This window comes from Diaporthe batatas, assembly GCF_019321695.1.
Source record: "Diaporthe batatas strain CRI 302-4 chromosome Unknown Contig00005, whole genome shotgun sequence".
In the NCBI taxonomy this organism is placed as follows: Eukaryota; Fungi; Ascomycota; class Sordariomycetes; order Diaporthales; family Diaporthaceae; genus Diaporthe; species Diaporthe batatas.
The window spans coordinates 2,743,769-2,759,687 of NW_025408552.1; the positions used below are offsets into that span (position 1 = coordinate 2,743,769).

The 15,919-nt window shown below is 55.9% G+C and overlaps 5 protein-coding genes across 5 annotated transcripts; 1 reads left to right on the forward strand and 4 right to left on the reverse strand.

Moving 5' to 3' along the window:
• Positions 1-614: 614 nt before the first annotated feature.
• On the reverse strand, positions 615-2,076 carry KVR01_004996 (uncharacterized protein). The gene is made up of 4 exons (XM_044786026.1): positions 1,817-2,076; positions 1,594-1,751; positions 1,460-1,519; positions 615-1,275 (listed from the first exon to the last, which is right to left on the reverse strand). The coding sequence occupies exons 2-4, from the start codon at positions 1,619-1,621 to the stop codon at positions 1,025-1,027; spliced, it is 339 nt and encodes a 112-aa protein (XP_044645441.1). The 5' UTR covers positions 1,622-1,751; positions 1,817-2,076; the 3' UTR covers positions 615-1,024.
• A 17-nt stretch (positions 2,077-2,093) lies between these two features.
• KVR01_005589 (uncharacterized protein) lies at positions 2,094-4,184 on the forward strand. The gene is made up of 2 exons (XM_044788172.1): positions 2,094-2,605; positions 2,726-4,184. The coding sequence occupies exons 1-2, from the start codon at positions 2,471-2,473 to the stop codon at positions 3,443-3,445; spliced, it is 855 nt and encodes a 284-aa protein (XP_044646034.1). The 5' UTR covers positions 2,094-2,470; the 3' UTR covers positions 3,446-4,184.
• Positions 3,631-6,625, reverse strand: KVR01_005152 (uncharacterized protein). The gene is made up of 4 exons (XM_044784206.1): positions 6,342-6,625; positions 5,643-6,234; positions 5,379-5,533; positions 3,631-5,241 (listed from the first exon to the last, which is right to left on the reverse strand). Exons 2-4 carry the CDS (start codon positions 6,209-6,211, stop codon positions 4,424-4,426), a joined length of 1,542 nt encoding a protein of 513 aa, XP_044645597.1. The 5' UTR covers positions 6,212-6,234; positions 6,342-6,625; the 3' UTR covers positions 3,631-4,423.
• Positions 6,626-6,886: 261 nt separating this feature from the next.
• On the reverse strand, positions 6,887-7,840 carry KVR01_005415 (uncharacterized protein; the record flags this gene model as incomplete). Its single annotated transcript, XM_044791870.1, has 1 exon — positions 6,887-7,840. One exon carries the CDS (start codon positions 7,838-7,840, stop codon positions 6,887-6,889), a length of 954 nt encoding a protein of 317 aa, XP_044645860.1.
• Positions 7,841-8,610: 770 nt separating this feature from the next.
• On the reverse strand, positions 8,611-12,054 carry KVR01_005324 (uncharacterized protein; the record flags this gene model as incomplete). The annotated part of the gene is made up of 8 exons (XM_044789672.1): positions 8,611-9,648; positions 9,709-10,388; positions 10,447-11,151; positions 11,211-11,347; positions 11,430-11,616; positions 11,676-11,803; positions 11,860-11,948; positions 12,001-12,054. 8 exons carry the CDS (start codon positions 12,052-12,054, stop codon positions 8,611-8,613), a joined length of 3,018 nt encoding a protein of 1,005 aa, XP_044645769.1.
• Positions 12,055-15,919: the final 3,865 nt, after the last annotated feature.

The window sequence follows — 15,919 nt, forward strand, 5'->3', positions numbered from 1 at the left end:
GTCTGCCGCCCCTACTGCACGATTCCAGGGGCACTCACTCCTGGGGCGGCGGCAAGGGAGCTGGCTGTGTATTGTATATGTCTGCATCGGCTCGAGGGGACTTGATTTATGGATAGTTGAGTCGGTCAGGATCTGGCACCTTGGGATAACCGTGACCGGTATATACATATACCGAGCGAGCACAGAAAAACAAACAAATACAGAATTGTATGGACGGCAACACGGGCGGGTTTCATACACATTTGGAGAGCTTCTCAAGGATTTTCTTCTGTTGTATAGCGTTTGGCGTCCGGTTCGCGAAGTGGGCGCATGTTCCAACACGAGGTAAGGTGGCCGTGACCGCTACGTAGTCCCAGTATCTACCCAAACCCCCCAAAAAAGACTACCCTCCACAAGCCAACCTCTTGTAGGTCACATTTCTATGGTATGACCTTCTCCATGTAATAATTTCCTATGGGACACCCTCCTGTGGGGCGCACACCTTTGGGATACTCTCCGACAGGATGCGCCCCTAGAAGCTACCCTCCCATAGCAAGCAAAGCCTCTAATAAGATAACCTCCTCTGGGATACCATCTTGTGGATTACCCTACTCTGGACCAAGTCATGTGCAGAACGGATTGAATGTGATTATATAGATATCAGTTCAGTCACAGGGACTCTTCTATGAGGTATTGTTATTTGTCTGACAAAAGCTAAATTGATTTCTTGAAATAAGCCACCGCTGAGCTGAGTATGCGTAAGTCAAGATCAGGCTCATCTGAGCCAGCTGGCATGAAGCACGAGTCCCTAGTTCACGATGTCTGTTGCACAACGGACTGACCCTTCAATAAAACCATGATTCTATCACTCGCTCCTTTTCCCCCCCAACGCCTTGACGCCATGTACACGGAGCATGGACGGTTTCGATCCCATATGCCCTCAGACCCCCAAACCGTTGTGAAGCACGCCACGGCCACGCAGCCTCCTGGCTTCAAGGTTCTCCAGGTAGAATAGCCCGGCGAGCAGCAGCACCCACAGGACCGCTCATCCCAGGATCAGCTCGTAGACTATTATGACGGTATTTACGAATATCAGGGGAACTGTTGGTGTCTGGTGGTCAGCTTTGGGCCCGCCTGGTTGGGGGGAGGGGGGTGTGGGCGCAAGGCGCAAGGCGCAAAACGTACACCTCACGACCATCCGCACGCTCGATATCAGGCTGGCGATCTTGCTCCACACGCTGGCGTCTGCACCTGGCTGACCGAAGGTCGGATCGATAGATTTCGGGGAGAGGTTAACTGTAGTTTGGGAATGGGTCAGCGCCTTGAACTTGGTAGCTGTTCGGCCCCCGTTTTTATGTTGGACAACCCAACCCCCATTTGCCGGGCCTGCATCTGACAAACACTGAAGCACTCGAGTCCTTGGGGGGATGGGTGCACGAGATCGGGGGAGGTGGGGCGTAATTCTTCGGGTTCGACGTACTGCGCGCGAGGAAGCGGTCTTCGGAGAGGACGCACATCGCATTGAGGATGAGGACGACGACTGGTGGTGTTGTTAGTTAGTTGCTGGTTGGTTTGCAAGGCCGATGCGGCGCCGAGGTGCGCTTTGGTACTTACCGTAGAGGATCCCGCTGATGAAGCCCATTGTGAGAGTCTGTGGTGCGGCTTTCGCAGCCGTCGAGCAAGATGCGAGTCTGTTGTTGGATGTCGCAACGTGTGAATCCCCAGGGTCTTGCGAACAAGGTGTCGCCTAAAGGAGACCGGATCCCAGGTGGCTTTGTTTGTTACGTAAGCAGACAGGCTACCGACAGGTAAGCTTCACAACACCATGGTCCCTTACCTCACTATTGTCGTAACACTTTATCAATTACTTGCCCCTAGTATGTTGTCTGTGTTGCAGTAAGTTATTCTATAAAAGGTCCCATGATAGGTCGGTCTCGAGGAGGTTGGTTTCTGGCAGGTTGTGCCGAATGAGGTTGTGTTATAAGAGGATATCCCATATAACGAAGTTACGCCATGGGAGGGATGCGATAGGAGGATGGGGGAGGATAACATGGCGCCGAGTAATCAACAACCTTGGGGAACCAACATACCTGCAACCTTCATTCAGTCTGCAAATCGTCGTGATCTTTGCGATACTGGCCATTTGAACCCCTGCAGGTAGGCAATAGGTTGCCCACTGTCAGCGGGTGGCTAGCGTGAGTCTGCCCCCCTGCACTGGCCCAGCTTGCTTGCAGCCCCCGGCCGGCAGGGTTGCTGGCTGGTCCCGTACTCAGTACGCGTGCTTGGAGCTGCCTTGAGCTCCGACGACATCAGCTCTCGCCAGACTATCGACCCGTCGACCTCATCGTCCCTTTGCCCAACCCACCTGCCTCCCGCCTTCACGACCCCACCACCATCACCGAACCCAGCGTTTTCTTCAGTTTCGTCTCCATTTCCTCGAGTACTTGGGTGGTTCATTTCCAAGAGAGCATAGCCCACATTCGACGTCACCATGGATACACTCGTCGCAAAGTACAGCCGGCCGGCGTACGCTCAGAATGAGGGCCTCACAGAGCAGGATGAGATGGACTTCGCCGAAGGGGTGCCAGGCCCATCTCTGAAGTTTGCCATGCCACCAGTAGCACAGGTACGGCCCAGCGTCATCGAACTCCCGTCCACGTCCGCCCAAACTACCCTGTGCCCACCCACGTTGCTGGCACCCCGTGTAAACCAAACACAATGAATGCTGACACGGCCCTGCCCACAGCCCTCCTCCTGGCTCCGTGCCGCGACAGACGACCGCTCCAACCCTCAATGTCCCATCAAGATCGCCCACGGCACCACGACCCTCGCCTTCCGCTTCCAGGGCGGCATCATCGTGGCCACCGACTCCCGTGCCACCGCGGGCAACTGGATCGCCTCGCAAACCGTCAAGAAGGTCATCGAGATCAACAGCCAGCTGCTGGGCACCATGGCAGGAGGCGCCGCCGACTGCCAGTACTGGCTGGCCTGGCTGGGCATGCAGTGCCGCCTGCACGAGCTGCGGCACAAGCGCCGCATCTCGGTCGCGGCCGCGTCCAAGATCCTCGCCAACCTCGTCTACCAGTACAAGGGCATGGGCCTGTCCATGGGCACCATGTGCGCCGGCGTCACCAAGGAGGAGGGCCCCGCGCTGTACTACATCGACTCGGACGGCACGAGGCTGCCTGGCAACCTGTTCTGCGTGGGGTCCGGCCAGACGTTCGCCTACGGCGTGCTCGACGCCGAGTACAACTACGACCTGTCGGACGAGGACGCGCTGGAGCTGGGCCGCCGGAGCATCCTGGCCGCCACGCACCGCGACGCCTACTCGGGCGGCTTCATCAACCTCTACCACGTCAAGGAGGAGGGCTGGGTCAGGCACGGCTTCAACGACACGAACCCCATCTTCTGGAAAACGAAGCTGGAGAAGGGCGAGTTCACAAACGTCACGAGTAACCTGGACTAGATGGGAGGATCAAGGAGCACCATGGGGTCTCGCAGGGTGAGGCTTAGAAAAGGGTCCATAGAGGAGACATGGGCACGGCAGGGTTCGAGATGGGTCATGAGGTCCTAATGCCAGGCCTTCCCATCTTCTCGGCCACATTCATGACAGCCGACCAAGATGGCGGACGCCCGTGTACCTGTACAAATAAATGATGAGATGTTTTCCCCACGCAACGTGCCATGTTCCTGCGCTTCACCGCTGCGGCTAGATTGCCAGCCAATTCTCGGCACGGTCATTGTGTTCCAACGCCTCGTTATGCGGATTACGCTACACATATCTTACAGAGATGCGCGTCCCTCACAGACCTATCCATCTCTTCAGCTTGGCCAGTCCCGTCCCGAGCGACCCCTTGGGAGCCGGTTCGTCAACGGCGGGCTGTAGCAGACGCACAATATGCCTCTTGGGCTCATCGTACTCCGTCTTCCTGTGGGGCGTCTTCTGGTCCTCGGTCTGCTTGTGCTCGTGCTCCACCTCCCCGATCTTTACTGATTCTTTCAGCGCCTGATCCGCCCTAGGCACCCGCCCACCTGCGGGAGCCATCTTGGGCTTGAGTACAGGCTTGCCTAGGGGTGTCTGCTTGTGCTCGTGCTCCACCACCCCAATCTTTACTGATTCTTTCAGCGCCTGATGCGTCCCAGGCACCCGCCCACCCGCGGGAGCCAACCTGGACTTGCGCGCAGGCTTGCCCAGGGGGGTCTGCATCAGGGCCACGCGTTCCCGCCGGTCAAGTGGTGTCACCCTCCGCACCGCCACTTTGCGCCCCGATCCCTGAGGCAAGGGTCGCATAATCTGCTCCTCTGCCGCTTTCAAAGCGGCTACTGGGTTGGTTTGGTTGCCGTGCACCGACTCTGCCGCGGCCTCGGTCCCGGGACGGGGCGCGGGTGCCCGTGGTGTTTGCGTTGGCCGAGTAGGACGATCGACGGCCTTGTTTAGTAAGCTTTAAGCCGTAGCTTCCTGGGGACGAGATGGCCCCCCGCTGTCCGCTGCGCCTTTTCCATCCCTCGACGGCTTTGGGCCTGGAACAGGCTTCGCATCGGCCTTGATCTGGTCACCCTCGTCTTGTGTGACGGGCTCGGGCTCTGAAGCCTCGACATCGTCTTTATGCACCCAACAGTCGACGCCCGTGAGGATCTCCTCTATCGGCCACTCGTCCTGGGGCAGAAACGACAAGTCAGTTGTCCAGCCAGCTGTATACATCTTTTGTCCCGCCCAGGCGATCATTGCAGCATTGTCCGTGCAGTACATGTGCCTGGGTGCCCTGACATCCACATGGCCGAACCCTCGTGCCTGTAACACCGACGCAGCAACATTCCTCAGGAACATGTTGCTGGCGACGCCCCCGGCTATCACCAGTGATTGCGGGGGGCTGGCCAAGAGCTCTGGGTCATTTTCCAAGGCCAGAATCACTCTGCTCATAAGGTGCTCAAAGGCGAGCCGCATAGTATGGTAGGCCAATTCCATCCTCTCCATGCGTTGCATATCGGGATTCTGTTGCATTATCGCCCGGGCTTTGCCGCCGAGGCCCGTGAAGTCGTATGTCATATCTTTCGTATGCCGGAGGGGTGGAGGGAGGGACCAAGAGCCATCCTTTGAATGATAAACTTGGACTTGCTCATGGTATTCCTGCGGTGGTTTGTATTCATCCAGCATCTCTTTGCTATATGATGGTACCCCAGCCTTGCAATAGATTTCCATCCAGTGAGCATACACGATGCTATCAGAATTTCTCCCTCCCGGAAGAAATTGTGGCGGAAGGACTGGAGAAATTGTAAGTAAAATTCAGCCCTGTCTGCTACGTGTCGGGGAAGAAGACCACGGAGGGGGCTGCAGATGATCTCGGCATTGAGCTCCTTTTGTGAGGAAGGGGGGGGGGTAAGAAATGCGGTCCACTTACTATCCCTCGCGCATTTGTCTAGCATCTCTCCAACGGCCGTGGCCGAGCCCTTGCCTTTTTCACTCGGATTTGTGATGCCGCGCTGCGTCGACGCCAGAACCCTGTGTTCGATTGCTGACTTTGTGAGGACCAGCATTGTATGGCCACCAGAAACTCTGTTCTTGTTGTCTGGTTAATGATCGCAACCGTCCGAGGAAACTGAAGACGACATGGGGCTGGACGGAGACGAGTATAATCGCACAGGGCAGGTAAATAGATACGTACAGGAGGGTCAGAAAGGGATATTCTGGCGAAACGACGTCCTGTGCAGGACCGCCCCCCCGATGCGAAATTGCTAGTTCTTGTGCATCTAGTTGGATGCTCAGGGCATGTGCCTGCATGTGGTGGACGCCGACGAGCGGCACACGGCAAGCAACTGACAAGGCCTTCGCAAATGAGATTCCAACGCTCAGACAAGATTTCATGCCCGGACCCCTGGTGACAGCAATGAGGTCTGGTTTGTGGTGTTTCAAAACATTTTGCGCGAGTTTGGCCAGGTTACGGGTGTGCGACTCAACCGCCTCCACGGGATGAATGCCCCGGTGATGCTTATTCGCGCAAGTGACCTTACTTCTCTTCATAAGAGCAATAAGACTGCCGTCAGCTGCAGTATTGATAACCGAAACACAGGTGTCGTCGCACGATGTCTCGATACCCAAGGTGATAAGGGCACGGCGCTGACTGGACTGCCAGAGAGCTGGTCCGCCGAGCCCGAGCCCGAGCCCCCTGGGGGACCCGAACTTGGGGAGCCCAGAAGGTAAAAGCGGCCCGGGATGTGGCCATAACCTGACCATGGTGCAGGTACAGAGATGAAGCTCTACAGGTGGGACGTGTTAGCATCGGAACCCGCTTTGAGGCGTTGGGATTGGGCTCCCTGCTCATAAAACTCCCATCCGGATCAAGTGACCGGGTGTCAGGACATACGCTCTATTGATAAATGAAGTGGCTATGAGGTGAGAAGCCCCGGTGGGTTGAGAGGGCAGGGCTTCCAAAAGAATGGCGGCCCAGGTGCGAGGTCAGCCGATGCCGAGATGAATGGCCGAGATTCGCAGCCACGCAGCCACGCAGGGCTCAGGCCAGCCTTGATCGATTTTGTTTCTCAATGAGACTTCCAGGCCTATACCACCGGTTTAAAAACGAGTGAACAGTCGTCGGCGATGGAGTGCCAGGAAGGCCGAGACGGAATGGTGTGATGAAGTGAAGTCAGTGAAGTCAACAATTATTTTTGAAGGCTGCAGGGGCCAGCCTTGTGCCCCACTTGAACTTTTAAGCCACCAACCACCCTGCATGGACATGTACAAGTAAGTACCTGGGCGGGTAATTTCTGTACACGTTAGTAGAGCAGAGACACTCTCTATTTTTTTTATTTCCCTTTTATTTAGTTTCTCTAGGTCGAGAACGGGGAAATCAAATATAGTTGGACAGAGTTGTTTGCACAATGCAGGAACGTGCCAACTGCCCCTTCCCCCCTAGATATTGCTCGTGACACCGGGCTCGATCTGGTCCAGGATGTCACTCAGCTCCTTCCACACCTTCTTGCCGGCCCTGTCGCCCTCGTCACTCCGCACAAACGCAGACAGGCTCTGGTCCGTCACGACGCCGTCAGACATGTACCTGCCGTGGCTCTCGTCGCCCGCCAGGCCCGCCGCCACCAGCGTGCGCGAGCCCACCTCGGTCGACCGCGCCAGGAAGAACTTCATGACCGTCAGGCCCAGCCCGCCCTCGCGCGACAGCTCCGAGTGGCACAGCCCCGGGTTGAGCATGTTGAGCACCACCCCTCCCCGCAGCCGCGGCGCCATCTGCCTGACGGCCAGCACCTCGAGCAGCTTGGACACCGGGTACCGCTCCTCCATGTCGTCGCTGGCGTCCAGCGCCGCCAGCACGCTGGGCTCGTCGCGCTCCGGGAACTTGCACCACCCGTGCACCTCGGACGACACGATCGTCAGCCGGGGCTTGACCCCGAACCGCGAGGCCGTCTCCCTGAGCTTCGGCAGCATCAGCAGCGCCAGCAGCAGCGTGCTGATCACGTTGATCGTGATGTGCCTCTCGTGGCCGCCCACCATCTCCTTCTTGCCCCCGGCCACCCCGGCGTTCTCGCACAGCACGTCCACCCGCTCCAGCTCGCGCGACGCCCGCCCCGCGAACGCCTTGACCGACGCGTAGTCGCCCAGGTCCAGCGCCCACACCTCCACCGTCCCCGGTGCGCACTGCGTCGCCCTCTCGATCTCCGCCTTGGCCGCCGAGCCCGCCTTGATGTTGCGCACCGCCAGGATCAGCTTCGCCGCCCCCAGCCGTGCGAAGTGCTTGGCTGCCTCCTTGCCCAGGCCCGTGTTGGATCCCGTCACGATGACCGTCTGGCCATTGACCATCCGGGTGGGGTACGCCGGTTTGACGAAGAGCTGCGAGTAGAGGAAATTCGCCATTTTCTCACCCAAGTCTCAGTCTATGATTATGATGATGCTGCTGTTATTCCGACTTGAACGAGGCTTGTCTTCTTTTCTGCTGATGAGGGATACAGTGCTTCAGACACCCGGGCCAGCGCAATGACGACGAGAACTCTGCGATTTATATAAGCTTCCCATCTGCGGATGGCGGGCTTAACGTCACAACCGGTGCCAGCCTAACCACCCACCCGTCCGCGCCTTCGACAGACGTCTCGGGCATGTGAGTGTGAGTGTAAACCATCCCTGGCGTTAGCCGGCGTTAAGGAGCCTTAGTGCGTTGTGGCTGTCGAGGCTGTCTGGCCTCAGATGGTGTGGCCAGTGGAAGAAACTAGCTTCGGCATGGCGGATTGATCCGATTCATCTGAACACTCCCGGCTGCAACATTATGCGAACAGAACTACCGGCCAAGGAGATACAGCAGTTGCATCAGTGCGATATGTCCGTGGAGCATACTAGTAAATGCATCTCAGCGCTCGGACGGCCTCTCCAATTAGCTTCCAGCATCCTGGAGCGTGTAATCCCGAGTCGCATCCTTCAGTATCTCCGATAGGTCCGTGAATTCGGAAAGGGACTGTGTCACTGTAATGTCCTACGGGTTCGGTGTATCTATCATTTGACACTGCTTTATAGGATTTGCTAAATGCCATCATCCAGGCTATGAGACGTGACCATCGACCCAATCATTTGGGATTCGTACAACCGATGACGGTAACGAGATGAAAAGAAAAGGACTCGGCCCTCGCCCTCACTCAAACCCCTGGGACTGTAAAGTCGGGATAATTCGGCCAGTTGCCCAGCCCGGCCGGATCCCCTCCAATCCGCACGTACACGCCCACCGCCGGCACGCCCCCGTCCACCACGAAGAATTGATACCACCCGGGCGGGCACACGTGCGCATTCGGCGGCGCGTCAACGGTGCAGCTCGTGCCCGAGCACGACATCTTCGGCACCAGGGTCCGCGCCCCCATGCTGTTGCCATGCGTGCTCGACACGGCGCCCAGCAGCGTCACCTTGATGTCGCCGTTCTGCGCCGCCCCGCCCAGCGTGAACGGGATTCCTGTCGCTCCGTACTCCCAGTCCCGGTTGGAGATCGTGAAGGTCGGCCGCGGCTTGCCCTGCAAAAGGTACGGTGGGTTGAAAACCTCAATGCGGTACTCCTGCGGGTTTGGGTTGTCGCTCTCGTCTTGGGGGTCCGACCCCGAGATGATGACGCGTCCGTCGAGCAGCGTAATGGCTTCCGAGTGGTACATCCGCGCTATTGTCGTGTTCGCCATGACGCTGATTCTGCCTCCCACTGGCTTCGAAGGGTCGTAGAGAAGAGCGTTGAAGTTGGGTTTGAAAGCTAGGTTGAAGCCGGCCCAGCCCTGCAGTGCGCCGTTCACAATGAGATATGTCCCGTCGGGCAGAGGTGCCATACAGGACATCACCCGGGGTGAAGGCATACGCTCCAGGGTCCATGTTGGGTTGGCATCCTCTGGGAAAGTGGTCACACAGTTGTCGATTGCGTTGCCAGGACCGTCTACTGTACTGCCGCCGCAGATGAGAACCCCCAGGTGGTCCGTGTAGGGGTACACCTGAGGCAGCAGGACTGCTGTTCCTTCTTGAGGATATGTTCTACCACCGAGATTACCATAGACCACACCGGGTACATTGGGGAGGATCTTCGTAGTCTCGAAGGTCCTCTCGTCCAGGATGCGGGCTTCGTTCCAGTACTGAACGAAGATGCCACCAGATGGGAGGACAGAAATGAAAGGATACAGATTGTTGGGGTTTGTCCTGTCGAGCCACTGTCCGCCAACATTAACATAAAGAATCGCCCCTGTGTCGGTCTGGATAGGATAACTTACCTCCATGTACAAAGGCGCTGTGCCAGTGTACGGAAGGACCTCAATCGAGGGTACGGCCGCGAGATTGGAGCCAATTTCACCGCCAATGACCATTATAGAGCCGTTCGCCATTACCATAGCCGAGGGATACCAACGTCCGATCTGGAGGCTAAGTTCGTTGACATTTTCTTGCCAGTCACGTGTGCCCGGGACACCAGGCGAGCCGTCGGGCCAGTACAGCCTGACACCCTCGGTCGACTCACCGGACCAACCACCCACTGTTAGCTGGCGGCCTCCCTTGTCAGGCAGCACCACACCAGCCGCGCAAAAGAGATCCGTCTTGACGTGCAATGTCCTCCATGCCTTGGAAAAATCATTGATCTGTGTGAGATCGAGCTCATACGCGCCTGTCTCGTTGCCCGGGCCGGTACCCCATTTGGATAGGAAGTTGACCTTGCCGGTGATTGATTGAGACACCATCAAAGGAATTGTCACGCCTCCGATGAGGAACTTGTACTCCCCAGCTGCGGCGCCCGTGGGGTAGCTGAAAGTGTAAAGGGGCTCCGTTCCGTTCCAAAAGTACGTCGAAATCCGGCTCTCACCTCCGCAGATGGCTGATGAGTTGCCCGCGCAGACCATGCTACAGCCGGCCTCCGGTTGCTTGGTCGCATTATTATTGGTGATATCATGCGGGTCGCCACCTGAAGCCATGATGTCAGTAAGCCAGCGAGACGAAAGCAGATCACAAGAGAAACTGACAATAACATTCTTGGCCATACTCCAGGCCAGCCGCTGCATATCCGAATGAGGCGCACTTGTCAGTGCACATTGCCGGAGTCAAAGTACCAGCGTAGATGAGTTGCCATGGGAATGTCCTTTGGTTGGCGCCGTTGGCATTGTCATTGTAGCAGCCCTGGTACGTCCAGCTGCCCACCTGCCCGATCGGCGCAGGAGGAAGCTGGACACTAGGTTCGCCTTGGGAAACAATGGACAGTCTCTCTGGGCCACCGCATTTCTGCTTGGTGTCTCCCGCACACGTAGAGCTGCACTCGGTGTCCGCCGCAGCCCGGACCCCACCGTTTGATATGCCCTTCCCGCAGAAGCACTGCGTGCTATACTCGGTCCCTGATACGGTGTAACCGGCGTTGCTGCACGTGAGAGCACAGGACTGGGGTGTCAGTGTTTGCGAATCAGGAGCTTTGAAAGAGAGGATACGATTCTGGTTGTTGTCAACCCAGCACCCTTGGGCAGACCAGCCCATGGGGAATCCGGTGGCCACCGGTGTCGGGGCTGTTGATGTGAGCGCAGACGAGGTGGGATCCGGGCCACTGGGCACAACACCATTCGCAGAGTACAAGGAAAGACGGCTGCTTCCCCCGCAGAACTCGGTCTGGTTTCCACTGCATAGCATATTACAGCCGCTCGAAGCCGCCGTGGCGCCATTCTGGATGTTGTTGTCACAGTCTGCCGGGGGATCAGCACAGAATCACACAGTGAGTGTGGCAACAAAGACATTAACGTACAGCATTCCGAGGAGTACTCAGTGCCAGCCAGTGAGTAACCGGCGGTCTTGCAAGCAGATACGCACCCGGCAACCGTCATCTGTGCTGCAGGGACGGATCCAATGCCGTGTGTCAAAGCCCTGCCGCTTGTTCCCTCGCTGATAATCAGTTAGCATAGGAATACACACACATCCTCTGTCTTTCCGTATGTGATGGCTCAAAATGTTGTAGATCACGTACGAGTAACAGCCAACATAACTGAATCCGTCAACGCCTGGGTTCGGCTGTGGGCCTACGGGCTGAGAGCTGTAGTACAAGGTCAAGCGATTCGCTCCTCCACAAGGCTCGTTGGCATTGCCCGTGCAGGGCGAAGAGCAATCTGACTCAGTAGCATTTGCTGCGGCGGGTGCCAATACACTGCCGCAGTCTTTCGGAAAAGTCATTAGCACATGCCCACATACACAGCTGTTATTCGAGTGGACTTACAACACTCCTGACTGTATTCCGTCCCGGCATACTGAAAGCCCCTGGACGAGCAGAAGTTGATGCAGTTCAGAGCAGTCATGTTTGTCCCATCAACGTAGGCGGCATCGCTGATCGTCCTCCCCACGTCTCTGTATCCCGAGGTCAGTCATAGCAGTGACGGTGGGTGTGCTGTATGCATGCTCACGTGTAGCAACCTTGATATAGCCATGATCCAGGCAATGTGGCAGGTGGGCTGAGAGCTCTTTTCACATGAGCAGCGCTGGAAACGGTAATCTGGATATCATTAGCAAGATTTGAGTATAGCAAGCGTCAGACAGCTACTCACGAAGTCTAGAAGCAGAAGCAAAGATGCTTGCGGGCCACAGAATGCGGCCTTCATCGTGAACAAAGCGTAGCGCAACGACGGCTAATCTTGATTCAGCGAGCACATGTGGCGAGGATGTGCCATGCGCACCGAGAGCCTGGGAGACGGGGGTGCGCCGCTGGATATAGCCTCACGATAAGAGTTCCGATCTGATCCGTCAACTTGGGACAGATAATGGCATCGTTCCACGTATGCAGACACAGTCAGATTTAATACGAGGCTCAGGCCATGAAGGCGTCCTATCCCGCCCAAGAGTGGACTCGTCCACGCTCAGGTTCAGTGGGATTGACAGCTTGAGTTCCCCGAGGGACGGGGCGGACAGGGGCTGTTCGGGCTGCAGGTGTGGACATGGGTTTGCAGCACCCTCGAGGTAGGCTTGGGGGTTAGCCTCATGCACATGTGCTCAAGCGAGCGTTGAGTCCTGGGCAAGCGCATCGTATTTGCCAAGATGGCTGGGTGGCATGGAGGGCGGTGCCTCTGCTGAGTGTTGGGCGAAATGAAAGGCATGTCCAAGCCAAATTTCGGGACTTGATGCTGATCGGCCAGCGGCCATGTGGTGGTACTGCATGTCAAACGCGTGACATGACGGACTCCCAGAGATTTCTGGGGAACAGATTTGGAAGCTACTTGTGACAATTGCTCGCGGCATCCTTCCTCATGACGTGAAGACTTGAGCATGGACTTGGTTTCTGCTATGTGGTACCGCAGCGAGTTGGGTGCTCGACTAGCAGCCTCGACGACTACGCGTGCGGTACCTGGATGGTACCTCAGCGACTGGACTTGTCCTATGGTTGCTTCATGATGGATGTCGACGCTAGGTCTGTCTGCCCCGTAGTGATCGAGGCACCTCCTCGAAGCACGTGCCACCATGCTGGAACGCAGTCATCGACGAGATATACGGAGGGATTCCGACTGGGCTCGGCATCACCAGCTTGGGAAGCCGACAAAGATATCAGAGACGACAAGACATGGGTGGGACGAAGCGAAGCAGAATGTTGGCAACAAGCCAAGGCAGCGAGATAGCAGGCAGAGAGATAGAGCTTAGAAAGTTTAGATTTGGGACGCGAAGGGGTGTGTGTGTGTGTGTGTGTGGATGGCTCATGCAGGAAATTTCCGGCGTCTGTCGTCAATGTGCATGTAGCTGTGCTTACCAAAGTACTCGGAAGCTCACCTTCCCGAATGGGAAGTGACCAAGCAATCCAAGCATGGGTCGGGCTAGGTACGTCCATAGGTGCCTCTGTGCCTCCGTGGCAGCGTGGCAGGCTGCTGCTGCTGCAGTCAGTGCTTATCCCAGAAAATACGAGGCAGGCCAGCATCCCGATCCTGCTGATCCTACTCGGCACCCTTCTTCTTCCCTCTTACTGCTCCTCCTGCCAACGAAGCTGCCACCACTATCGCTACCGCTCTTCAAGTCGCCGGTACTATCTACTCCGCGCAGTAGCCCGTCCCCCTTTCCTGCACCAAGTCGTCTTAGTGACCCGGCATAGAGGTCACTTGATTGCTATCTAATGCAGCTGGGGCTATCTGCTGTTACAATACCTGCCGGTAGCGAGCCCATCAAAGTCGGCAGTATTGTGGGGTGCATCTCTTGGGAGCGTGAACAGTAGTGTGTCATTGACAATGATAGACACTTCAAGTTGTCGGAGCTTAAATGGATCCCACTCGAGCGCCCAGGTGGTTTGCTTTCTGGTTCTCTTTGGCCCTATTTTCTGCTCGCGGCTGGGACGCCCATCAGCCCCCGTGTCACCCTTCCGGCCTGCACTTGTCGTGGAAATTGGGCCATGCGCAACGGTTACATATGTAGTCACCTGCCCGCACTTGCACGGCGAGCATCTTCAACCGCCCAATATATAGGCCCCAGCGCTCCAGCCGCACTCGATCGGTCTCCAATGCCCCCAAAATCTCAACTAATAAATGCTCATGCTCTCACCGTTGACGCATGGCTGCTGTGTCATCGCCCGGGGCGGTGGACAGCAAATTGCAGCCTGTCGGGGGCCTACATGACAGCGTCACATCGGTGATTACATGCGCCACCCCAGCTAGACCCGAGCTTGGTCCTCTTGGTCCTGTACACTGCATGCGACGTATTGATGCTTGTTGGTGCTGGAGAAACCAACTACATTATGAGTCAAAAGGACGCCGCAGCTTCACCGGCTGCTGCTCCATCGGAACGACAGTTTACGGGATAGTCTCTGTCAGAAAATTCGGCCCGGTTGCAAGCAGTTGAAGCTTGCCAGCCGCCAGGACTTGCTACTACAATGGTTGCGAGAAGTAGGTACCTAGGTAACCGTCAGATCTCAACCCTTTGCACGTACATGCGCCGTCCGCCTCGAAAATGCACAGCACGTAGCTGCTCATCTACTAGTATGTCCTGAAGTCTCTCAAGGGACGATTTTCCATTGACTGACACGAACTCGGTTATTTTGGCATTGAAACTGGCGTTGGTTGAATTGTGAAGTGTTGAAGATCAACTAGACTCCTGACTTGTCTATGTTCTCAAAGAAAGGATGTGGTATGCTCTATGGACAGTCAGATCAGCTACACGTCTAAGTAATATTTCGATTCATAACACAGCTCTCGCCCTATGTTGTGTTGTCTGCCGGAGTAACAGGCTTCCTCCGCGTATTCCCCCATCCTCCTCATAACCTCCATACTCCTTTGTTTGCTCTTGGCTCATTAGCCTATTGATTTCGCAAATACTGATAGCTTCACTAACTTCAATTGGTATGCAAACTGCCCCTTGATGCATTTATATGGAACAAAAAAGCTTTTTAATGTCCCTTGGACGCACAAGATCAGCACTTCGAGTGGCACTTTCAGACCTCCACTGTGTAGAACCAGGTAATGATCAAATCTGGCTTGCTGGAGGAGTCCGAAGAAATCACTTTGGAGCTCTCGACCGATGCAAACAGTTTCCGACACAGATCCAAGTCAATAGACCTTCTGGGGCATGTGGGCAGTGACGGAGGACCCGTGGTAACGTGGATTTGCTTTGACACTTCGACTATGCCAACACACACCACCCGATATGCTACAACAATTCGTGGTTCAGCGTACGGACCTTGCAATCTGCACGTCTCTCATTCCTCCGAAGCGCCTGGTGGACCTTGGGCGTTGAGTGGCCGCCGGAGAGCCAGTCCCGGCACTCTTCCACTCTTCTTTTGCAGGTCAATATGAGAATCAGGTGGTGAAACTGAAGCGAGGCAAAAACGCAATGCATACTTATTGGCTTCCGGCATCTCGAACTATCCTCCCTGTGATGAGTCCGGACTTCTTCACTAGTACTAAAGACATCCATCCTCAATCACGGACAGAAGAAGTATTATCGCACATGTTGTCAGAGGGCCCAGAACTTTCAGAAAGAAGGTTCAACGTATCTTTGTGTTTCAGTACATGTTACATATGTATGCACGAAGTAGTAGTCGAAGTCTCCCTGCCCTGTTTTGCGCCCGCGCATGACCCGACCCGTGCAGGAAGTATGACCTTATTCCTAGGTAGCTCTGATCACGAAGCCCGGCTCGGTCATCTCTTCCCATTGACTAAATACTGCAATGGCGCTGGCAGGGCATTTCTTACAGTAAATCAGGCCCCAAATAGTTGGTCAGGAACTTATGGTAACAGGGTGCATTACGGTAATCTAGTACATTACGCTTATTCCTCTAGAGGTACCCTCCTATTTAATTTACTAGTAAAGGTACTTACACCTGAGAGTCCCCAATGCTCCCAATCGCTTCGGCACAAAGACTGACCGTTAAAGTCTTACTCTATGATGCCCCTTTATTATGTGGTATTTCTTCCCCTTCCCCCCTCTGCCCTCTGCCCTCTGCCCTCCGGCTGGTAAGCTCCACTTGGAGAGGTTTGGAGGTCTTTATTATCGTTA